Source organism: Cricetulus griseus, chromosome 2, assembly GCF_003668045.3.
Source record: "Cricetulus griseus strain 17A/GY chromosome 2, alternate assembly CriGri-PICRH-1.0, whole genome shotgun sequence".
Classification (NCBI taxonomy): Eukaryota; Metazoa; Chordata; class Mammalia; order Rodentia; family Cricetidae; genus Cricetulus; species Cricetulus griseus.
Genome location: NC_048595.1, coordinates 420,183,203 through 420,208,669, shown reverse-complemented (window position 1 = coordinate 420,208,669; position 25,467 = coordinate 420,183,203). Strand labels below are relative to the sequence as shown.

The 25,467-nt window shown below is 37.7% G+C and overlaps 1 protein-coding gene across 6 annotated transcripts in view; it reads right to left on the bottom strand.

Moving 5' to 3' along the window:
• Map2 (microtubule associated protein 2) overlaps nt 1-25,467 on the bottom strand; it is a 281,331-nt gene that overhangs the window by 49,950 nt on the left and 205,914 nt on the right. For all 6 annotated transcript variants that reach the window (XM_035441009.1, XM_027397118.2, XM_035441006.1 and 3 more), the window contains one exon: nt 12,962-13,246. In XM_035441009.1, coding sequence (XP_035296900.1) covers nt 12,962-13,223 — 262 coding nt within the window. In that variant the 5' untranslated portion in view covers nt 13,224-13,246. The remainder of the gene's footprint in view (nt 1-12,961; nt 13,247-25,467) is intronic.

Here is a 25,467-nt window from a genome sequence, read left to right as displayed (position 1 = left end):
CAACCATATGGCTATAAAAACCACTAAATGTTTCTGCTTTGAAGCCTCGTGGGTACAATAATGGTGTGTTAAAAGAAATGACAAATCAGTCTACCGTACACTTGGTGAAAAAGGAAAACAAAACAATTTAAGACAGAATGCTCCTGTCAAGAAGGTTTTTCTCAGTAGGGTACAAAATGGTTGCCTAGGAAACCAATGTTAATTGCTGCTGCTGCTGGAATCTAGTCAACAAGGAAAGCACTGTGTAGTTTGAAGTGCTCCACTAAACAAACACCCCCCCATAAATTCATGAAGAGGGGGAAAAAGGAAAAAATTCTTCCTCGCTTCTTTCTTAATTTGGAGATTAAATGGCTCCTATGAAAGCATTTCCTTGAATCAGCTGGTGGTGAAAGCATTTAAAGAGCAGCTTGTTGTAGCAGGGCGGCGGTGTGTGTGTGTGTGTGTGTGTGTGTGTGTGTGTGTGTGTGTGTGTGTGTTTGTTTCCCTGGCATCTTTGCATTAATGAAGGAGGGCAGCATTGGCATACCCCACTTTTTGGATATCTATTAACACACAGCATCACAACAAACAACATGGCAGCTACACACTTTTGTCTTTGTTAAGCAGCCCTTTCTTCTGAATAGTTCTTCTAAAGATATACCGATCAAAACAAGGCTTCACATCATTTAAAGGGTCGAATACATTGTAAGTAGAGTCAATTTGTGAAGACAGACATTTAAGAAGAGAAATCACAGGTGTACAGTGTTCTGCTTTTTTTCTTTTTCCGGGAAGGAGTTTATTTTGGGTCTGTTTTAGACAATGTAAGAATGTTTTGCCATTCCTGAGAGATACAAAGATGTGGCACCCCTGCACACAACTGCTTTTGAAGTACAAGGCAATCTTAAAGAAGGACACATTTTGTTTTTCTTCTTTCTTCTTTTCCACTAGTGGCCACAGATTTTTGACTGATTCTTTTATGGCCACTCATAAAATCTCCCTTTTGGTAGGCATGTCCAAACCAGTAGCGATTATGATGATAGGAAGAGTTCCCTTTCTCTTTTCAAATATTTTTTAAATTATGTGTATGGAAAATTTCATGTATGTATGTATTTCTATGTGTGGGTACATGCAAGTGATGGCAGATGTCCATGAAGGCCAGAGCTGCTAGATCTCCTAGTGCTGGAATTACAGTCAGTTGTGAGTCATCTGATAGATGTTGGAATCTGAACTCAGGTCCTCTGCAAGAACAGCACACATTACACTCTTAATGCTGAGCCATTGCTGTATCCCTTCCACTCTCTTTTGTTCCTACCTCAATTTATATGTTCAAATCCATAATCTTACCTAGATTATACCTTGGGATACTCAAATGAATTCTTTTCTTTTTAATGTTTTTGTTTGTTTGTTTGTTTTTTCCCCAAGATGGGGTTCTCTGTGTAAGAGTCCTGGCTGTACTGGAATTCATTTCATAGACCAGGTTGGCCTTGAAATCACTGAGATTTGCCTACCTCTGCCTCCCAAGTGCTGGGATTGAAGGCGTGTGCTACCACCACCCAACTCAAATGCATTCTTTAGAGATTTAGCTGGACTGCCTGATTTTCAAATTTGGTTAAGGAGAAATGTGTAGCAAACTAAGATAAATAGCAGGGAGAAAAGACTGCAACGTAAGGATGCTAAAGTATTGAGTTAAAAGTAATTAGACAAGCATAGATCAGAGACAGCACTTACTGGGAAACTTTATTTCTAAATTTAGTGTCCCAGATGGAAACAGAGGGGGAAATAGTTAAGCAAAAGACACATATTTAAGTGAATATGGTCCCAATCTTGCTTTGTACTTACACTTTCTAGTTTAAGCTTTGGGGGTAATTTCTAGTAATATGCATATACATATACATATACTATCCATATCCATATCCATATCCATATACACTTATGCTGCTACTTGCTGCTCATATAATAGAAATGAGATAATTAAGTCAAGTATACTATTTCACTCATCTAAATTAATTGGGTAAACATAAATTTAAAAAAGAATTTACTTCCTGAAAATTTCAAACAGCTTTAATCCCAACAAATTAAATATAATCATTTTTTGGCATTGGGGGAGTGATAACACCAAATGAGGAATTAAAAATGTTCTATGTCATATCTTTCTAAAACTTCACTATTCATTGAAGACTTTTGAAAACTTGTAGTGTCTTCTCTGTTAGGTCTTGAAACATACTATATTGTCAAATGAATAAAGTGGCTGCATTTTGGGTTGCAAACTTAATCTTTTGTTTCCTACTGAAATAAATACTTAGAAGAATCAGGCAAGAAGTGGCCTGAGGGCCATATCTAATGTGCATTATGATTCTGTGTCAACATAGTGCTTTGTCTTTTTGAGGAAAAGGTCAATTTTCACAGTCCATTGGTGTGTGTCCATAGTTGCCATGTCAAACACATGAAAAAGGGACTGGGGAGAAAGAAAAGATCATCCAGGTTTTGTATATCAACATGTGTGTTGTCTTTCAGAAAAGCACCATGAACAGCAATTGTAGTCCAGCAGGATTTACTTTTCAGTACTGGGGATTAAATCCAGGGTCTGGAACATCCAGGCAATGAGACCACACTGAGCTACAGTCCCAGCCCATTCCAGGCTTCTCAATGTTTCAAATCTTTGCTTTAAAAGCTAATTAATAGCCAATAGCCATTTACTTTTTTTTTTTTAAAGGAAGACGACAAGTTTGGGCAATCAAAGCACACTCCAAGGAGAAAACATTATTCAACCAATTCCTTGACCTTCTGTGTTGCTCACAAAGGAAACAGGTATTTATAGCTCAACCTATTATCTAAAAAGAAAAGAAAATGATGCATCACAGGAAGCCCCCTGGAAACAATGAGACAAAATAAGTACATCTAATTGAAAAAAAAAGACACCCACATTTTCCTAGGATGGGGCGTAGCCCACAGTAGAGGGCTTGCTTATAAGAACAAGGCCCTAGGCTCAATGTTCAGTCCTGTCTACAAGCAAAACTTACTTTTCCTATAGTCAATGTATAATTTTCCCATTTTAATATAGAAGTACTATTTACTATCTAAATCCTTACCATTTGCAAATCATTTCATAGATTCAGAGATGAAACAAGGAAAGTGGGACATCAATCAGTCTGCGCAGACAACTTCCCAAATTAGGGTATTATCTTTCCAAGTCAGCATCACTGTACTCCTCTAAAAGAGTACAATTAAGCCCGTGACAGAGGATATGCAATATGCTTCAAGGATCAGGCTGTCCTTTAATCACAATTGAGACTTGCTGTGTTCTTGATCCAGAAGAGCAAAGCAATCTTTACCTCACAACTAGAGGATCAAAAAGAACATGCATGTCTGTGTCCCCATCTCAAGCTGTTTTGGAGGCATTTTTCAATCCAGGCCAATGGTACATTGGGCTCAATTATGAAGGATGAAAATAGAGAATTACTGCACATCTGTGTGATTCTTATCAGTTAGATTTTTATGTCTCTCAGAAGCTTATTGATCTTAACTTTTTATATTATTTCCAATTTAGCAGTTATTAAGCAAATATCTCTGATTAGATGTGCTACATATTGTGGTTATTCCCAACCCTCTAACTCTCATCCCCAATAGAGAAAGTCACTCTAGTAACATTTCCCCATTGAAGTGTTACAGAGATCCCTTTAAATTACTTTCTACTGTAACTAACAGCTCCCTCATCGTTACAATGAATCCTTGTCTCAAAGATTCTCAATCTATTCTTTCATTTTGTTCTGATTCAGTCTTTCTCACAAATGCATTACTCACATTGCCATATCCTTTTTGTAGCACAATTTTGTCTATGTGATTTCCACTCTTAACTCCATACATGAATTCTCAATCTCTTTCTGTATTATTTTAAAATATTTATTAGCATCTACTCCAAGAAATAGAATAATATATGTCAAAGGAAGAGAGAAAAGCAAAGTACAAGTTCAAAGCATTTACAGTCTTGGAATAAAACTGGTTAATAAATAACCTCAGTAGTTGGACAGCTGAAGGATCCTCTCAGCAACACATAACCATAGTTCCTGCAGGTACTTAGGAAAGTTTGACCTGAAAGAAGATCACAGCAGTTCTCTGCCTTTGCTGGTAGACTTCTGAGAAGCCTTCTAAAATGTTCCTCCACTATGTCACACAATACTGCTCTAGAATCAAACCATCATGGATTGTCTTGGTGCCATGTAACTGTGATACAAAAAGAAGGGTGTTAGTTCTTTCAGAGGACTGATCATTCGGGCTGGAGAAGCTCAAAAACAAGGTGGTCCTCATTTGCCAGCACAGACCTGATCTGTACTTCCAATTTAGACTCAAGTCTAATGTTCAGGACGCTCAACTATAGATGATTTGTCCTGGAGTTTTGATTCTTCCTACCTTATCTACCTAAGTACAACGCTTTGTAAAATTTTGAGCATTCTTGCAGTACATTTTAAAAACACACATTTTAACTTTCATATTTGTATTCTGGTAAATACCTCGTATTTACATAGCTGTTAAAAGTTGAAGGAGAGCCTAAGCCATATGCTTTTTTTTTTCTCTCTGTTCAGCAGCTTGGCTAGGATAAATTGTATTTTTTATGAGTGTAGATGAACAGTGTGAGTCACTTGCTGAGAGTTGCTGCATGGTGAGCTGGTAGCATGTGGTTCAGTCTTTTCCCCCCGGGATTCACAATGCCTGGTCAGATAAGACTGAAAGTACCAGGGCTGTAAAGCAGCACCAGTTGTTCTATTCATCTGCTCTTGCTATGAATTTCCATACTCCCTTGAGAGCAGGTGCAAATGCTCTATGTAACGTGCTAAGGAGCAGTGAAGCATGAAGGTACCGGGAGGAAGGGAGAAGGGCTCGACACACCAAAGCAGGAAATGGGGAAATGAGGGAGTGTTGACTGAGGAGCAATTCCCCATCCACTCAGTAACCTTCAACTGCAACAAAAGCAAACTAAAGGCCCAGATACTTATTCAGTGCCAAATACTTCTGACAAAAACTAGCAATATTGTCAAAGTATCTATGTATTTATGGATGCATGGATATGCAAATATCTATTACTATACAATTCAAATAACACATCATTGCTTAATAATTCATAAATTCTCAAGATACCTGGAAAATTATTATTAAAAACTACTATCAGATTTCTTTCTCTCCCAATCCCTCCCTCCCTCTTTTTCTCCTTTTTTGTTTTGTGAGGAAAGAATACTTACAAATAGAGGGAACACCATAAGGTCCTCTATAATATCAATCAAGTAAAAGGCTTACCTAAGTCTAGAAATGAATCTCAGAAGTCAATTCCATTAATTATTATTTTCCCATATTCATTTTAAATGAAAATGATTCTATGAATTGCTGAGAATTTTTCTCTAAATAGAGACTTTTTTTTAAGCCCTCAGAGATTGGAAAGCAATGAAAGAAATCACAATGACAAAATGTAATAGCAAATTAGAAAGGAGAAAAGATGATAAGATTTAAAAAATACAGACTAGGGTAAAGTTTGAAAAACATAAAATATAATTAAATTATATTTATATTTAATTCAATATATACATGTATTCATTCAATACATGTGAGTGGTGTGTGTGTATGTGTATGTATATGTGTGTGTATGTTTATATGTGTGTGAATGTGTATGTGTGTAGGTGTATGTGTATGTGTGTATCTATATGTGTGTGTATGTTTATATGTGTATATGTGTGTGTGGGTGTATGTGTGTGTATGAGAGCTTTGCTCATTACAACTTGAAAGTCTGTAGGCATTTAAAATTTCAAGAAAGAAAATAATACTTCAATTTGTTGAGTCATTGGGTTTAATCGAAGCAGTCTTGAGAAACTGGTTTTTCTAATATTTTAATTCAGAAATACTGGCGTAAGACAATGTCATCCCACTCTGACTTTGACTGAGTAGCAAAAATGATGGGACAACCACCATGAGACTGTATATTTAAATGAGAAACTTTATTCAGCATGCATCCTTTCCCCTATTCTGCAAAGCATAAAAAGCTCTAGCTGGGTATATATAAGCCCATTCTTCCCTAGGAGCAAAGTCATCATTCTTTATCACACCATCAGGTCCATGTAAACTGGACCTGATAGGCTCAGACCCAGTAGACAGCAACACAACAAGCCACATAGTATGACAGAAATGAACACCCACACCCACTTCATCAGCTAGAGACCACACAGGACAAAGCAAACAACAGATACAAATCTCATGGAACTGCCTTAATTAAAAAGACCCATCTCTCTCATTCTTTCTAGCCCAGATGCCTAACCTTCATGAGGAAAACACTGAAAAGATTCCCATCTTCTGGTCTCCTCCACCAGTGCCGCCAGGCCCGAGGCTTTGCAGTAAGGCTGTGTGTTTTTCTGCAGATCCACCCTTGAATGCTAAGTAACTGCTCTCTGCACACGCCTCTCTCTGCGGAGCTCAGGGAAATGGCAGCCAGAGCAATGAGTGGTTGGCATGGCAACAAGAAGAAGAAAATCTGCAACCTTTTGTATTGTTAGGCCTACTTGTTTATTTGCCTCAGGGGCTGATGCGGATAGCTTTAGTCATTTTGCTGGAGAAATGGTACTGCACTATTTTGTTCCGCATACATTAATGCAGTATACTCAATAGGTCGTATTTTAAACGGGGCCTGAATTTTGGAATGGAGGCAGGGAGGTTAGAGGAGGGCAGCAAAAATCAGTTTTCACTTTTCTAAGGTTGAAAGGGGAGAACAGAGACAAGGTTAGAACTAGCTTCTGTTTTCGAATGAGTGATGCCAACCTTGCTCCCATCACCCCATCATGTACTTTCCAGCTTCAATGAAATCTCTGCAACAATAAATGTACATGTCTGGGTCTGTCTGTCATGGACTGCTTGAGTTATGTGGATATTAAATGTAGAGAAGGCTATACCATCTCCTGTGTGGGGGCATATCTAGAAATATAGACATACAAGGAAAAAGGGCATAGTAGGGAATGGTTAGGACTAAGGTAAAGAAAGGTCCTTCAATTTTTATATTTACCCCAAGTGACAACCACAAAAGAACCACTTCATCCCAGGACTTGTTTTGTCCTTTTAGTGTTCAAAGCATCATGCTGGAGGCCAGCTGAATCCACCAAAATCTGCTTTTGAACCCATGCATATTTTGACGTCTATAAATATCCTTTCTTCTCTGCCTCCTTTCTTTCTCCACTTTGGAGGAAACCGAGAATCACGCTATGATTTTATGCCACGCTCCAGGAGTGTGAATGTGAGTTCTGTAACAGGAATGTGCACTTTGCCTGCCATGGATGACTGCCTCAGAGGGGCAGTAGAGGAGCTGTCTTCTACCAAATGTTCTTCTAGCAAATGTTCTCAGGGGTTGACTATACTCAAGGAGGGTTAGATGAGAAAACTCATCCTCCAGATTCCTCCCAAATAACTGTTGTATTATTTGAAACCATGACAAGGTAATGTCCAAGTTCCATTAATGTTTTCCAATAAAGGACAAATGCTGATATTTACGAGATTAATTCTGAGAGCCAAGAAAAATAACTCTAAAGACATCTTGAAAGCATTGACAGTCAGCTGCCTGCTTAGAAGGTAAATAAATGATAAAGTATGTACAAAATTTATATGCCTTTTCTTGGGGAATGGAGAACTCCAAATGAAACCAAGTTGCATGGGGTTCCTGGCCTTTGGGTTCTTGGTTCAACACCCTAATCTTCTAAATGTGCATCTCTGAGTAACTCTGTGCCCTATTTTTCTCATTTGAAAATTGAAATACTAATGACATATCTTTGTGGATATCCCCAAATGGTAGAACATGATAAAAGCCATGATAGGGTACAAACTGAAGAGCCATGTAGAAGCCTGTGAGGCTCTACAAATTTGCAAGCTGTGGTTCTAAGTACACAGTTGTCCTTGTGTGTCCTTGAGTGGGGTGATGGCTGAAGGATCCCTATTACATCAAAAGCTGTTGTACAAGTCCTTACATAAAATGCCATGTTTGCATAAAGCCTCTGCTACCCTCCTATATGCTTTAAATCATCTCCAGAAAGTGTATATTACTGGATACAATGTATAAATTCTATGTTAATAATTGATATACCACATTGTGTAAGCAACAGTGACTAGCAGGAAAACACACAGCTGTCCTGTCCAAGTACCATTTCTTTCAAATTCACAGTTAGTTCTATCCATGAATGTCAATAAGGATAAGGAGAACAGGCTCCAGTTTTTCAAGCAACGCTTGAGGAATGAAAAGGACCCAGAGACTTTTCTATCTCAGGATAATGTTTAAAGCAAGGTAAGGAATGCAGAATTAATGGTTTTCAGATTGGGCTTTTTCAACCAGAAAATGTTATATTGAAATGAGTTTATAATTAGACTTAGTAAGGGTAAGACTCTATGCCTTAGATACCAGGACACCAAGGGAAGTGGCAACCAGTTACATTGCCAAGTCACGAGCACACTGACTATGGAAACTTTATCTCCACATCCTTAAGACATCATTTGAAAGGTGACTTTTAAAACTTCCACTTCCTATGATGTTCTGATCAAAGTTTTACAGATTTTTAGATACAAAGATTTATAAATTTTATAGATATAAATCAACCCTTCTGTCTTTTTGCAAGTAACCTCATGCTATTTTAATATGAAATCTAATATAACTTTGAGCCTTGCTCCTGTATAAGAAACAACTTATAGATGAAGTATCTAATTGGCACTCATTTGGAACTCCATGGGGGCCAAAATATATTTCCCTTGCTTTCTTCAATAAAGTGTAAAAGAAAGGAATGGATTTTTATAAGCTATTTTTTTCTTCTCAATTTTGCTTTGGAAAACAATTTTAAAAGAAAAAAAAACTACCCTTTGGTTAGGCAGCTTTGATTCTGAATAGCTTCACATGTTTTTACATGTTCCTGTGTTTCCTTTTTAAAAGGACAGAGAAATAAAGGATCAAAATTAGAGTTGCCAAAATAATTTCACCCATCTTTTCATGTATGGGCTTCCATTTATGCTATATGGCAGGAGATAACATCTAGACAAGTGTTAAGAAGTGAAATTAAACTGTTATTTCCTTCTAAAGTATCTTGCTTTACAATACCGGTATCAGTGCATAAGAGCAAAATTAAGTTGACCATGGATGTTCATCTTGAAAAAGTCTCAAAGCCCATAAGTGGAAATGAATATTCAGATGATGCAGTAGAGAGAAGGTAGGACACTAGGTTGATGGAGGCCCAGTCTGAGGAAAACTAATGCTTCCATTCTTGACCATGGAATTCTGTTTATAGAGATGATTACAGACAAGCTCAGGGAAAAGACTTCTGGAAACCAAGAGACAGCCATACCCAAGAAGAAAGCAGAAGAAATATTTTTGAGTCAACTAGGAATTTCCTGGCCACTAAAGACATAGCTGAGGAACTCCTTCCCCTGAGGAGTGCTTTATATGAAGACTTTTGTTTTGAAGATTATATTTTATGGGAGAAATGTGGTCTACTTCTGCACTGTAGGTGAACAACAACAAAAAAGAACAAGCTCTTTGGTCCTTCTTGAAGTGCTCACCTCCAAACACAAAGCCAATTTCCATGAGTTCACTACCCTCAAAGCATAGCATTTTAAAAGTGCCATGTTTGAGATTTAAGAGGATTTGCTTATATATGTGATGGTTTACAACAGGTTTTAAGGAATTTATCTATAAATCATCAATGACATCAGTTAACATTTTACTAAACTTGTTTGGAAAGAAGCTGATTGCATACTAACTTATCATTGGAGCATTATTTGTAGGTATGAGGAAACCAAGGTTTGCATTCTTCTCTCCCTACAGCTTTCCACACTTGCACATCTTAGGAGGTTCAATAATTGGCCTGTATTTTTAGAAGGTAGTTAGTTTAAGGATCACACCATAGTTTAGATAAAAAACATCACTATGGCAACCCACAGATAATGATGTACCACCTCTGTCACCATGAGCATACATATGAATGCTTAGAAATGAATTTTTCCAGAATAACACAAAACTCATTTAATACATGTTGGGAGAATTCCACATTAAACACTGAATGTTCCTGACACCATCACTCAAAAGAAACACCCGTGAGTCGAATTTAATTTATAGTATCTTCTCAAGGAAGCTGGCAAGGACACGCTGACCTGACAGATTTTTCTGATGCTGTTAAATACTTCATTAAGACCACTGAATAAATAGGATATTAAATGATACTAGTTGTCCATAGCTTGAATGAGCATACTGTATATAGTGATTTTTTTCTATAGCGCATTGTATTGATCCATGGTAATCAATAAAGGTTATATTTTGAGTATCTAAGAGATGAAGCTAGCCAGGCATGTTGGCTCATATTTGTAATTCTACACTTAAGCTGAGGCAAAAGGGATAACCTTGACTTTAAGTTGAGTCTGTTCTATATAGTGAGTTCAAGGCCACCCTGGGCTACATAGTGGTATCCTCCTAAAAAATAAAAGCAAACACAAACCAACAGCAGTGTAACAACAAAGGCCTGTAAAATTGGGGAATGGAAGTATAGTTTTCAAACAAACTTGAGAAAGACTGTCTTTGTATTTGCCTATTCATTCGGTCTCTGGCCCAACACACGTGTACTGAACACCACAGCTGTAAATCCAGAGCCCCCTTATTCTACCTTCCTTCTAACCATGATGCTGTAGCTGGTTCTCGTCCCCTTATGCCTCAGACCTATTAGGTTCCCTTCAGTGGGGAGTCCCACCCTCAGCAAGTTCCACTGTACTCAGCTAGAGATAAAAAGTCCTTATTCAAGAGTGTCACCACCACAGCCAACTGCAATGGTGGCAAATAACAGATACTATGTCTTTGAGCACTGGCTTTAAACACTTTATAATATTTTATAATCCTCACTAACCATGAAAGGCAAGCCTATTTTCGATTTATTTTCAATCATAGTGTCCTATTAATCAGATGTATAACTCCTTGGAGCACTACACAGCTTCTCAATTTCCTGGATCAGTCAAGAGATACTGCCATTCTCTTTTCCCATTCTCCTGGGATTCTGCAAGGCTTTCCTGGAATTCCCAGACGCTTTGTATCAGAGCAACTGCAGAGGATCCAACTCAATGAAGAAGATGTACAGTCTTTCTGTTTGTTTGTTTGTTTGTTTTGTTTTGTTTTGTTTTTCTGACACAGGATTTTCCTGTGTCAAAAAATAGTCCTGGCTGTCCTGGAACTAGCTCTGTAGACCAGGCTGGCCTCGAATTCACAGAGATCTTCCTGTCTCTGCCTCCTGAGTGCAGGGATTAAAGGCATGCACCACCACTGTCTGGCTAAGACACACAATCTTTAGGAGAGAGACAGAGTGTGCCAATGGTGAAACAGAACCACCACAAGCTAATGGCTTCTGCAGTGTTTGACAGGTTGAGTTACCCTGTACTTCAGAGACTATTCATACTATCTTCGTCTATCCCTGTGAATTTATTTGGTACCTCAGGACACATTTGGGGAAATTTGCCCTGAGTAAAAATAATCCCTTTTAAACGTTGCCTTTCCATACTTCTCATTTGGCACTTCCATGTGATTTGTATCCAAATTAATTTATATAGGGGTTGTATGCTATGAGACCTCAGATGCATGGAGTCTGGGCACCTGATTTTGTTTGGAAGCTAATACCACACTTAGCATGTAGAAAATGCACAATTAAACTTGTGTTTAAAAACATACACTGTGTATTTTAAATTTTCTTCTGTCATTTAAAATGTCTTCACTATTTCCTTATTAAAATCAGATAGGCCTATATATGCATGTTTATGCACACATAGACACATATACATACACACATATAATTTGCACCAAGAGCCTTATGCATATTAAGTATGTATTCTAACACTGAGTATACCCCCATACCATATATATATATGGTGTTTTGACCAGAGTGTATAGTGGATACACATCACAGTTTAATAGATAGGATACAGAAACCAATCCTCAAATAAGTAAGGGACGACTTTGAAGGGGACAATGCTTTAGTGTACTATTTGTAGTTTGTTCAGATTTATGAAGAGGTAAGCTTCTGTCTGTAAGTCCAAATACATAAATTCGGAATTACTAAAAAGAAACATAAAAGAATGCTATATTGTAAGGGGATATTTCTTCTCAGTAATGCTTTATACTTATGGAGCCATTTAGGATAGAATCAATTAGAGTACTTTAACAAGACGTGTGTGACAGTAGTTACTGGAGTAGCAACTCAGTAGTTTAGAGCCCTCTTCCAGAGGGCCCAAGTTTTATTCCCAGAACCACATGGTGGCTCACAACCATCTGCAACTCCAGTTCCAGGGGATCCAATGCTCTCTCCTGGCCTCTGTGGACCCTGACTGCATGCTCTACACAGACATATATACAGGCAGATACTCATACACATAAAATAAAAATAAAGATAAAAAAGAATCAGTTATATGCTATTGTTCTTTACACCTCGGGGGTATTGAATTTTAGAAAGCTGAGAAACAGTGAAAGGGCCCTTATATTTGAACATGAATGCTCATCTCCCTTCTCTTCTCTCCTGTTCCTTTGGAAGGCTGATGAGGTGGTTTTCACAGTTCTTCCTACCCTAAAAAGAAATAAGCTTCTAATCAATTCGTTGGACTTAGTCAGGCCCATAGTTACTTATGGTAATAAGAAAATACTGGTATTTTTTCCAATGGGTTAAGATACTGACAGTTCATAGCAAAACATACACCCACTGAGTATTTTGTGTATCAAAATTAGGGTAGTAAAAATTAAGGTGACAAACAAGATGAAGGCTACAACTTTCCCCTGAGTTGGGGGAAGTCAGGCTAACTGCCACGGTGCTTGGTGCATGGCTTGCTAGGGCATCAATTTCTCCAGATTGGACTCCAGTCCTTGAAGATCGAAGGGACCAGCTGCTGCAAATTAATTCACTTTCAAAGTAACCCGACTACAACGCACAAAGAAGTTCTTGCTGCCCTCAGTTACCTGCTGTTTCTCTGTCAGCCGAGGTCAGTTCTCCGTTGATCCCATTCTCTTTGGTATCGGAATAGGCGCCCTGTGACCCGTGCTCCCCGAAGGCGCCCTCCTCCTCCTCTCTGTATGGAAATCCATTGGCGCTGCGGCTCAGCCCTTCCCCTGCCCCGCCTTGGTCCTTCATCTCTGGAGGGTGAGGGTGAGCAGCTGCCTCTGTCAGTGGGGCTGACGTCCAGTGTGGCGCCTTTCCATCGTCTTTCCGCTCATCAGCCATCCTTCAGAGCTTTGTACTGTCTCCTGAAGGCAAAAAGTGTGTGTGTCAGTTACCACTTTGGGGTTATCCTGATCTACAAGCATTGGTAGCAAAATGGGGGAAAATTTGAGGCTAAATCAGTGGCTTGCTTTATCCATAACCATTTTTTAAAAAAAGTAACAGGTAGTATTGATACAATAGTTTTTACATTTACATTATTTTTGCAGAGCATTTCTGGAACGTTCCACGAAATCACATATATTCTCCAAACAAACAAAAAACGCAACCTTATCTCAGGACACATCTTAACAAATGTCTTTGACATACAGTCTAAATATTGACTTGTTAGTAAGAATCATGCACTGGGGGGGGGAATTTGTAGTGTGAGAAAATTAAGTAGAAAAAAGCAAGAAGAGAAACGGCTGGAGGAAATAGTCGATTATCAGACAACACTCAACTACCCCTAAAAATACGACTTAAAGAGAACCTAGAAGAGAAAATGGCCAGCACTTTTATTCTAACAATATTCATGTCAATCCAATTAGATATTCTCTTCTGAGTACTGTGTTGTAATGCAATGAAAGTTATTGACTAAATTTTCCAACAAACATTTCTTAATCTTACCTATAACCGAAAAGGTTTGATATTTTTCTACAAGCATAAACGTTGCAGGGAAAATCATGAGAACAGTAATGTTAGAACCATGTTCTGCTTAATGACATCATTCCACTACTAAGTCAAGAAGGATCTGAAAATGCTACAGCATTGATGTGAGTGAGGATGCTGTGAATTACAGCACAGGGTGGATTCACTGTGGGGGAGGCATTTTCTTAACCTTAGGTGAATGGCAGATACTGTATGACCTTCTCTTACAGGCGATGCTGCTAAGTTTAGAGATGTAACTGACAGGATGATTCAGCCCAACAGTTTGGAAAGCTGCTGCCAGTGATGTAGTCTTATTGATGGCTTATTGTCCCCACAGAGTGGATGACAACATACATAATGATTCCCTTTAATGGAAATCACGAGCAATTTTTTTTAAAAGAGTAGCCAAAGTGAAGACTTCCAAACAAAGGCTGTATTAGGGACAATCTACTTGTTACTCCCAGCTCTTTAGAGAGCCACATACAAACTAAGCTGTTATGGAAGTGAGATTTCCTACCAGATTTTCAAGAGACACTTCTTTGTTTCTGAATGTATATTTACTTATTATTTGTGTGTGTGCCTATGTGCATGCATGTGCCAGGGTGTTCATGTGTATACCAGAGGACAACTTTATGGAGCCGGCCAGCCCTATCCTTCTACCATTATGTGGGTCCCAGGACTGAACTCAAATCATCAGCAGGCTCTGTTGGCTAACAAGGACTTTTACCTGCTGAGCCATTTCACTATCCCTACTTCTGAATTCAAAGCCGTTCTTTGCTCCCTATGCTCTTTGCTCATATCAAAAAGAATGAGACAAGCCCATTCATGTAAACTAATTATAGAGCACCTCCATATTTGTTTCCAGAAGTATTTGGTTTATCTTTCATAAAACCACATTATACAACATAGACAGAGCTTAGCTTTAAAAACATGGATGGAAGGACTCATAAACAAACCGGGAGTATATACATCATCGACAATGTACAAAGAATTTCATGTGCCAAAGGGTTTTTCCAACAATTCCTGGTTTGACAGATTACAAAATTAAAGCAAGTAATTCAAAGGAAACATTAGTAGTTATGTTTGTTATGGTTATAATTATCCCACCACTTATTGCACCACCAGTCATTACATGTAATCATTTTAGGTGGTTTTTCTATAATTTCTAGTGAAATAACAGGAAGTACATGAATTAGAGTTACTTGTAAACCTGCCTGAGCTATTACTAACTAAGGACTGAATAAGCACTCCCCAGAGGTGTGGCAAACATGCCAGCAATGGAACCTGATGGGAAGAACATACCCTCAGGACGTCCCTGTATGTACACATGAGAAACTAAGTATGTCCATTTTATACAGGTGATCCAGCAATATTCTACCCCTATCTGATTCTTCACTGTGTACCAGTCAAATATCAAGTTACCTGATATAAGAACATAAATACTGTGCTTTTAAAATTGCTATGGTATCTTCACACATCTTAGAGATGAAGTGAATTATCCAGAGTCAAATAGCCACCTTCTGGATACAGAGCTAATCATAATTTCATAATTTCCATATTCTTCTTTGGCCCAAATCTAGTGTGTGTGTGTGTGTGTGTGTGTGTGTGAGAGAGAGAGAGAGAGAGAGAGAGAGAGAGAGAGAGAGAGAGAGAGAGAGAGAGAGAGAGAGAGTATGTTTGTAGAGTAAATAGTGAATACAGGAAAAGTTTACATAAAGAAGTCTGGGCTTTGCTAATGTATGTTTTTGAAAAATGAGTAGGCTTTGTGTTTCATAATACTTTTAAATCTATAGAAAAATCAACCAGTTAGTACAGAATTTCTACAAACTCACTGTTTATATTTTTTCCAATTCTGAATATCTTTCACTAACATGACACATTATAGGTAATAAAACATCATTAACACATTATTAGATAAAATCTATAGTGTAGATTACCCAACATTATTTTTGTTCGTCTGTTTCAGGGTTCTACCTAAGGTTTTATACTATATTTAATTTTCATCTCTAGGTTCCTCTAAGATTTGACCTCCTGAGTTGAGGAGTCCTATTCAAATATATCATACAATTGGACTCTATTTAAAAATGCCTGATTTTCTTTTAATGATTAGTTTGGTTTATACATTTAGGGAGGAAAGAACAGTAAAGTGTTCAACTAGGTGGAGGAGCTAGTCCACACAAGTGTGCACACTTTCAGCCTTCTCAAAGTTCCTTCCTGTGCTGCTGGGTATTTCCATTTCAGGGAGACATGGTGATACAAAGTCTCACAAAACAACAGCCAGTAGCTGTTTCCTGATATCCTACGCATTAACATGTCTAAGAAGAGCTGTGAAATACTTAAATCTGTAGTGTATGTTCAACTCTGGGAGTTAAGATTTTGTCTTTTAGAAATGAAGTTTAATTTAGAAACAAAGAGACATTGAGCTGTGTACATGCATTTGTCTCTGTATGGGTGTGTACACATAAGTACAGTGGCCACCAAATCCAGAAGAGGACATCAGATCTCTTAGAACTGAGATAACAGGTACACAGTGTGGGTGCTGAGAACCAAACTTAAGTTCTCTGTAAAAGCACTGTACACTTTGCTCTTTAAAAGCAAAACAAAATAAAACAAAACAACAAACAAAAGAAAAAAATCCCAAAACAACAACAACAAAAACTCATCAATAGTTCCAGCATATCTGGGAGTTCTTGATAGCAAAAGCAATACAACAGTATGATAATTACAACTCTCAGCTAAATATGACTATTCCTCATCTATCATTCTCTGGACTCTCTGGAACAAATTTCTCAGTGAACAAAAAGTCTTCATATGTAACTAACGGATCAATATCTAAATAGACAGCATGCTTGTCAGTGATCATCTAGTAGATGACTCATATCATTTGTTTTTAAGAAACTAGACATTTACAGTATAGATTTCTGAGTGTTCAACGCCTTAAAATTTTGGACCTTTTAAAATTTACTAAAAAAACTGATCTTGGAAAAAGGGCTACCTAAGCATGTGAATTTCACTTAATCCCACAATCACAACTAAACCCAAGTCCTTGCCTACAAATTATTACCCAACTGCATGAGAAATCACAGGTTACTCAGACATCAGTTCTTAAGTTTGAAATGTATGCAGTCTAACGGTCTATTAAATGTCAATCCTCATTATCCTGACAAAACCACTGCGACAGGAAGTATGATTGGAAAAGGGTGTTCCTGCTTTGGAGGAAAAAGCTTGTTGCATCAAAGATGACACTGTTTGATCATACTCATTTGTATTCAAAACTGACTATTAAAATCGGATGATGCATTTTACTTGAATTCTAATGGAAGTTTTGGATTCACATTTGTACTTGTGTTTTAAGTTCCCAGAGGGTAGACTTGTGATGGCTAGCCTTGACTGCTAACTTGACACAGTTGGAAGATGGGACTTCAGTTGAGGAATTGCCTAAACCAACCTGCTGGCATGTTTGTGGGACATCTTGAATGCTAATTGATGTAGGAGGGTCAAGTTCACTGTGGGCAGTGCTACCCTGGCTCAGGTGGACCTGCACTGTGATAAGTAGGGTGAAGCAAACCAGTAAGCACCATTCCTCCATGTTTTCTCCTTCAATTTTCCCACACCTCCAGGCTCCTGCTTCTGCCTTTCTTGATGGGCTATAAGTTGTAAGATGAAGTAAGCACTTTCCTCCCCACAACTAGGGCTTGGACAGTTTGTGGGGCTGCTGGTAGTGGAACCAGTATTTATCCCTAGTGCATAAACAGGCTTTTTGGAGCCCATTCCCTATGGAGGGATACTTTCTCAGCCTAGTTGGGGGGGGTGCTGGGGGAGCTTGGTACTGTCATAAATGATGTGACAGACTTTAATGATCCCTCATGGGAGGCCTCACCCTCTCTGAAGAGTGGATGGGGGTGGGATGGGGAGATGGGGGGCAGATAGGAGGATGGGATGGAGAGGGAACTGGGATTGGTATGTATACTAAGATTGTTTTCAATTTAAATAAAAATTAATAGAATATTTTCCTCCCCAAGTTGCTTTTGCCAGTGTTTTATCACAGCAAGAAAAATCAAACTAGGGTAGCAAGGAAATAGCTTGATGAAAAAACTAAATACTATAGAAAACTCAATTCATAGAAAACTTCACAGCAAGTGCATTCCAATGTTCAATTATTTAGACTTTTAAAATATATAATATGTTAATTAATGTAACATGGGTTAGCCTGCTCATTATCAGTGCTATCACTGATTCTTACAATATGAAGATAGTCATATTTACATACATATTTTAACATTTTTCTAAGCTTAATGTTACATTCTATGTTTCAAAATTTGAGAAGTTTGCTTAAGCATCTGTCTGGATGTGTTAAAGGATTCATATTTTTGTGTTTGTGAGAAAGAATTAGATCTGACCACAGGTAGCCCAAGTATCTGTCTCTAAATATCAGAAACTATTGTTTAAATATTGTTTTATTACATTGTTGACCCTTGCAGTAAGGATCTACACAATGAGATAACCTGCATTGAAATTCAGAAGTAAAACAATATATTTTGCTTATTTCTGATAAGCAAAATTTTTTAAAGATTTTATTTATTTATTATGTATACAACATTGTGCTTCCATGTATATCTGCACATCTCATAACGGATGGTTGTGAGCCACCATGTGGTTGCTGGGAATTGAACTCAGGACCTCTGGAAGAGCAGTTGGTGCTCTCAACCTCTGAGTCATCTCTCCAGCCCATTTCTGATCATTCTTAATCTATCAGAGTATCTGTATGTTCCAACATTCCCCGTGTCAGGAGCTTAGTGTTTCGCTCTAGCATTCCCCCAATTCTAAGTTATTGCTATTGGTTCTTTATTATGACTAATTGGTAACATTTGTCAAATTTTTCCTGAAAACAAGTAAGTACTATATAACAAGCAAATAAAAATTGTCACCATTATCTTCTAACATTTTACCTTAAGGCATGATTTTTATGAGAAAGTCATATGTTATTCACCCCACAATATACTTGTACTCATGTACACAAAGTGTATTTAGATACAAAGCAGAATCAATTAGCCTTTTCTCTGGAAAAGCTTCTGTAAGACTTTAATAATTTAGATTGTCCAGATAGTTTATAGATGGGTATACTCTATCATAAAACATGCTTTCTAAAATAATTTTTAATTTTAAAATATGTTTTTGTTCATCATTCTTTGAATATTCTTTTAATCAATTCCCATACAAATATTGCTGATAACGTTAGATGACAATTTTTGACAAATGACCAATGAGTTTATGTTAGTGATGGCAGGCTAATAGGTTTTGTTAGTTTTCTTTATTCTTTATAAAACTAGATGTGCACATTTAAACACACTGCACATATCAGCTGGTTTAAATTACAGAGTGTTTTTCTGTCCCTCCATCTACCATCAGAATGCTTGCATCCTGCGCATGAAAAAGATTGTGTGTATGCTTTGATGATTTTGGCATCATTTGCTCTTTAAAAAAGTTAAAAAATATTTGTTTGAGTGTATGAAAAAAGTGGTTCCTTAGTACATATGTCCTTGGGCCACATAGAAACGAGAAAACAGGATACAGCTGTCACATTGCCTCCATTATCTAAGGAGAAACATGAAAGTAGAACGGACAGAAGAAAATCCTCCAGACAGTTCTGGCATATTTCTGGGTCACCAATGATATTTTCAAGAAAATCTAGGACTAAGGATTCAAATCATGACAGATTTTATGGAAAAAGAAGCCACTTTCTCATTTTCTATCTACTTGCTTAATGATTTGGAGTTTTCCCCTTACCTCCTTTCCAAGTGTGAAAGAGGTTGGTCAAAGATAGACACAACTAACATATTATAGGAAAGTAAAAGCCAGCAGGTGTCATAGAGTGCTTTTCAAATACTTGTTTACAGTTGACTAAGATAGTCCTCAACTGTCTACCATGAGGCAAGCGTAAGTAGAAAGCTTCCATTAGAGGCAGATGTTTGGCCACCATCAGCGAAAAGAGTGAGTCTGAGCTTCATTTTGGATCTGTGGAGGATGTCAAAGGAGATGCAACTCAAGTTCCAACTCCATCTAAAGCACATGTTATAGAACAAATGATTAGACCCAAGCAAGACCGAGTAGATACAACAGAGCGTGAGATAAGAGTTCAGAAATATCCCCACAATAAAGTCTTTCAACCCCTCTCAGAAAAAGTCTCAAAATTATGAAAATGAAATGCTCTTAGGTCACTGGTCATCTCATTGCATCCTCATATGTTTTCAACATACTTCCTCTAAAAGAGATATAGTAAATAAGTTCCTTGGGGAGGGGCTTGCAAATTTGTCTTTCAGCTGGTGACTGTGACAAAGCTTGAAGACTAGTGTTTTCAGACAAGTCAGTTGCTTCAGGAAAGAGCAGTGAGGGGGCAAAATTACAGAGAAAAACATCATTGTAGAGTGACTGATGTAAAGGGTGAAGGCAAGCATGTTGACAGGTCACCTTACCATTCTTACAAACAGATTTGCCTTTCAGGTCCACTGTCCAGGATGTTTAGGATGAGTTAATAAAATCTAATCATGAGATAGACCATTTTTATTCTACCTTATAGGAAATAAGATAATTTTTAACTTGTACATAATTCTACTTGAAAGAGGCAGGAATATCTTGAAGGAATTTTCTTTTTAAAGTTGACTCTCTTCTATAACAAGACAATTACTTCACATTGTAAAATAATGGTGAGACTATGAAATACGTTCAAATTGCTATTAGTGCCTATTTTTGCCTAACTCTTGGCGTTTACTAATGGTTTGTTAAAGTATACTTGCTTAATTTTCTTTACCAATTGATGGCTTTGGACATGGATGAGGTGATTCTAGGTTGGAACTTGTGGTAGAAAATTCTGAACGTGTCTAGATATTCAGATGTACGTGCTGGAAGTGATGAAGTGGACTAGATCTTTCTTCTCAGGAGTCCTATATAAACACATACTTCATTGCTTGTCTTTGGGTTAAATATTGGAAAGATCACAAAACATCTAGTCATCAATTGTAGCTATTAGCAGGAAGCATTAACTACTGTCAAAAATTGGCAGAAGGAGAAGCTGCAAAAAGTCTGAAGGAAAACTGTACTATGGGTCAGAGAGAAACAGACAAGTCTCAATTTTTATAGGGTCCTTGGCACAGGTACTTCTAGGGCATTTTCTTTGAGATGTTCTGCCCTATCATAATGAAGCATGCAGTTCAATAAAAACAGAGGGCACATAATTTTTTGTTGCTACTTATCTAGAGAGGAACAAAAAAATCAAACAGTTTCACAACAGAATTAGGCATATGAATATTGCTTAGCTTTTCACAGATGCTCAGTTAAGCTTCGTATAGTTACTACCCATTACACTACCACAAAACAGAAACTTGGTTTGATCTCTAAGAGTATCATAGTTTTATGTAGTACATATATCTTTGTGTATTCTGGGGGTGTTTCTAAGTTTAAGTATTTGCTGCTAAATGGCTTAAAACTCCAAATTGCTGTCCTTTGTCTTTCAGGTAAAATCAAAGATAATATGCACAATGACAGCAAAGAATGAAGCTGAAAACCTGGGTATTTGTTTTGGATCTTTTCTGCTTTTCTCAGGCTGAATATAGAACACCTACAATTTTATGAGATGACTCATTCTTCATCATACGCCATGCTAATTAAAAATTAGTATAAAGAAAGTTAGTGGGCACAGAAGCCATTAACTCTGATGATGATAGACATGGAATACAAAACCTCCCAGTGTCAGGTTATTGTTAAACCTGGATGATACAAATGAGTCATAAATCTAAGCAGGCTGGAAATGCACAGTAAAGGTTGCCTCACCATCCAATGTAACTCATCATCCCAAACTGAATAAGGATTTTTCTACTGTGACTTTGGTACGCAACATATATTTCACAACTGTGTGATACATCTAGGCACTTTAATATATTATACACATAGCAGATCTAGTGCCTCTCAGAAATAAATACTTTTAATGATATAGTCTAGAACTCTAGTTCTACTAATGATATTTAATTAAGGATTTGCACTTAGATTGTAGAGAAGCACTGAGATAGATGATAGATCTCCAATAAGAAAACTAAGATGGGATCATGGTTCTTTCTACTATTTACTAAATATGTCAACTTACACATGGCATCAAACCTGAGGGTTAGTTTCATAACTTTTGTATGAACTACTAAAGAAATGACTAGGTAAGCTTTGATATAAGTACTATTAATGTTGAAATTTGATCATCATAACTTCAGTAATATTTTAAAACTAGCATAACTCTAGCCATCAGGATAGAAAAACATAAGGATACTGTAAATTGGACTTTTGAAAGTGGATGATTTAGTTTCAAAGACACCTAGTGTCAACTGCTATCCAAAGGCTGTCAGACTCTGTTGAGTATCACATAACAAAATATGGTAAAATCAAATCTCCTCTGGGTATAGATCTGATGAAAATGGTATAAAATTACAGATACTCCAAAGGAGACTTATAAGCCATGGGTGTTACATCATCATGATATGAGGGCCTCTGGAAACCTGAACTCCACATGAGGGGAAGGCACTCGCTGCTTCCTGATGTTGCTACTATCAAAAAGAATGGTCAGCACCTACGGATAAAATGCACTGGCTATTTCTTACCTGGAGGCTTTGTCATGTGGAATCTTAGAGGCTGTGTTATTTATGATGAAATGAGATACTTGGCTTTAAAAAAGTGGGAGAAGGAAATGACACTTTGAAAAACACAGGAAAAAATAATATGGGATGTAAGCTTGCAAATAGTGTTTTAGAACATAAATTCCAAATCTGAAAGCTTTATGGCTTTCATGAATGGGATCTGCTTTTGGAAGTTGAGAAAGTCTTGGTGAGTGATTAGGAAGACAACACTTGTTCTTAGTCCCACTCTCAACTATCTGATCTTAGCTGGTCTCTTTAAAGAGTTGGTTCTTTGATACTTTTATACACACATATACTGGATTTTTATTAGTCTCCCACATTCTCTTATTTCCTCCTATACCTTCATGCCCTGCTCTTGACTACCAGTCCATTTCTTAGACACATGACTTTTGGGTTGGTGTTGAGACCCATTTAGTTTAATCGGGGTGATCTGTATGACCATTGGATTAGAACTATGTATTGGAGTTGGTGGGATCATTAGTGACTAAATGACAAAGGCAATGACTCCACCTCTCCCTGTAAAATACTTAAAATCTTCCACATCTATTGGACAGTTCAGCAGTAATGGATAGTGTTCCCTGAACCCCTTCTCTACCCATGCCTAGTTTTGGATGGTCTGGCTCACTCATGGGCAGAGCCAGGCATCTATAGCTGCTTGGGTTTCTGACTTTAATAATTGTGTTTTGCTCAGAAAAAGGCATTTTGCAGTTCTTCTTCCTATCTCTCTCCTCCTACATTCTTTCACTTCCATCTTTTGCAATGTCCACAGAGCCTCAGTAGGGACAGCATATTTGTTTTATTTAGGTCTGAGCACTCAACCACTGTTTATGCTTAGCATCTTGTGAAACTGAGTTTTTGTACTTATTGACAGTCACTGGAAAGTGGGGCTTCTTTAATTAAGACTGAGTAGGGTTTTTCTAAATATAAACATACATTTTTGAAAAGTAGTTTGAAACTGTGCTAACCATCATGCTATGAACTCTACTAAGGGGCATGACTATATTTCATGAGTTTCTAATCAGGCTCACATGAAGTCTCTCCTGTAGAGGGGGTTTTAAATCCAAACCACACATGGGCACATCTTGCCTGGCAGGTTGGTATTGTAGTTTATTAGAGTTCACAGGTATGTAAGATTGCTGCCTTTTTCTTTCTTTTCTAGTAACCTTCATAGAACCTTTTGACCTTGTGAAATCTAGCCATCAGAAGGAAGTTTTCACCTCAGCTCTAGTTTAATTTATCTATATCATGAGACTTAAGTGTGTAGTATCCTCAGCAATGTGGTCTTACCATCTAGTTCTTGTGGGCAACCAAAAGGACTAGCAAGAGCCTCTATTGTTTGGGGAGTCTCTGGAGCTCCTATTATCACTTCAAAAGTTGATATTCCATATCTGGCATTTTCATTTAATAATCTACTAGAAACATCTTTCCCAATCATGCTGGGTATCTCCCTTCAAACTCTTCTTAAAATATACATTGTATTTTTAAATTTAAATTTAAGATAGCAGTCTTCTGACGAATAATTATCCCTCTAAGACATAGCCATGTGAATAAAGTTTTGCTTCTAGCATGTTAAGATTAAAATATCATTCCTTATCTAGTGACAAAATCAATTATTGCTTGGTATGATGGAAGACTGGACTGCATGATGCTAAGATGTCCACTCGAAGATTCCAACTCTAATTCATCCAACAATTAATTAGTTTACTCGACAAAACATTGAAGGAAAAGGCTTAGTACATCTAGGAATTGGAAACATGCTTGAAAAGACTGTTGTAGGAGGCTGCAGAAAAGACAACAACATACACCTTGGTATGTGCTGTAAGGGAGATGGGGTGTGGGAGGTCAGGGGCTGCACAGAAGAGCTTTTTTGACAGCATCTCATGACGGGCAGCATCTCAATATAAAGCATGAACAGGACTCAGAAGAAGATAGGTCAGGAAACTTAAAGGGAGAACTTCGATCCCCAGCCCCCCACCCCGACACTTTGCATTGCCTTTTAAAACTCAGGCTACGGAATAATTTCCAGAAAGACCCTCTAATGGGCACTTTCTCATCACAGTATTCTTTACTCCAGGTTGAAGGTTCTTCACTGTTCCATCTGTCTCCCTAACCAGGCTGTGAATTCCTGGAGAAAAAGCTGTATTTAATTCATCTCTGTATATCCAGCACCTGGTCCACTGGCACAAAGGAGGCTAGAGAACACATGTCTACTAATGAATGGAGACAGGACAGATGTAAAGCACAAATTGTTCCCTGTAGTCCAGAAGTGAAGGAAGACATAGGAAAATGAGACCAACAGGCAAAGACAGAATCAGAAGAGATACACTGAGTCACATTCAGCCTCTGTCCTGGAGGCCCTCCGCATATGTGAAAGATGAGGAAGAGGGTGTGGCTTATTCAGGTTTATTATTTAGAATGATTGGTGCAATAATGGATCAGTGAAATGTGAACTGGAGGAAGAAACGACTAAGTATGGAGATGCTCTTAGAGACAGCTGCTTTAGAAAAAGGGCACATGGACCTGAAAAGTGTGCTTGGGATGCAAACGGGCTGGATTCTATTCGAGGAGCTAAACTAATAACAAATTAGTTAACAAAGCTTAACCTCAAATTGCTATAATCTGTTAAAAAGATTTGTTTTACAAACTGCCTTATAAACTAATATTGACCTGCTCTTACCAGAAGAGAATAAAACATGGTCTTTCACACTATATTGAAAGGTGTTTTCCTTATTAATATTTGAAGTCATATGCCAATGTTCTGAAGAGTTCTGCTTCACTGACATTCATTACAGAATATCTCAGTTTTAATGAACTATATATAGGGTTTTAAAAAATTGTTCAGTGTAAGTCTGATGAGGTTACTGTGAATGCTACTTGTTTTCAGATGTGAGATCAGGTTAAACCTGCACGTGGACAGACAAGTCAGAACTGCATTCAAACGGTAA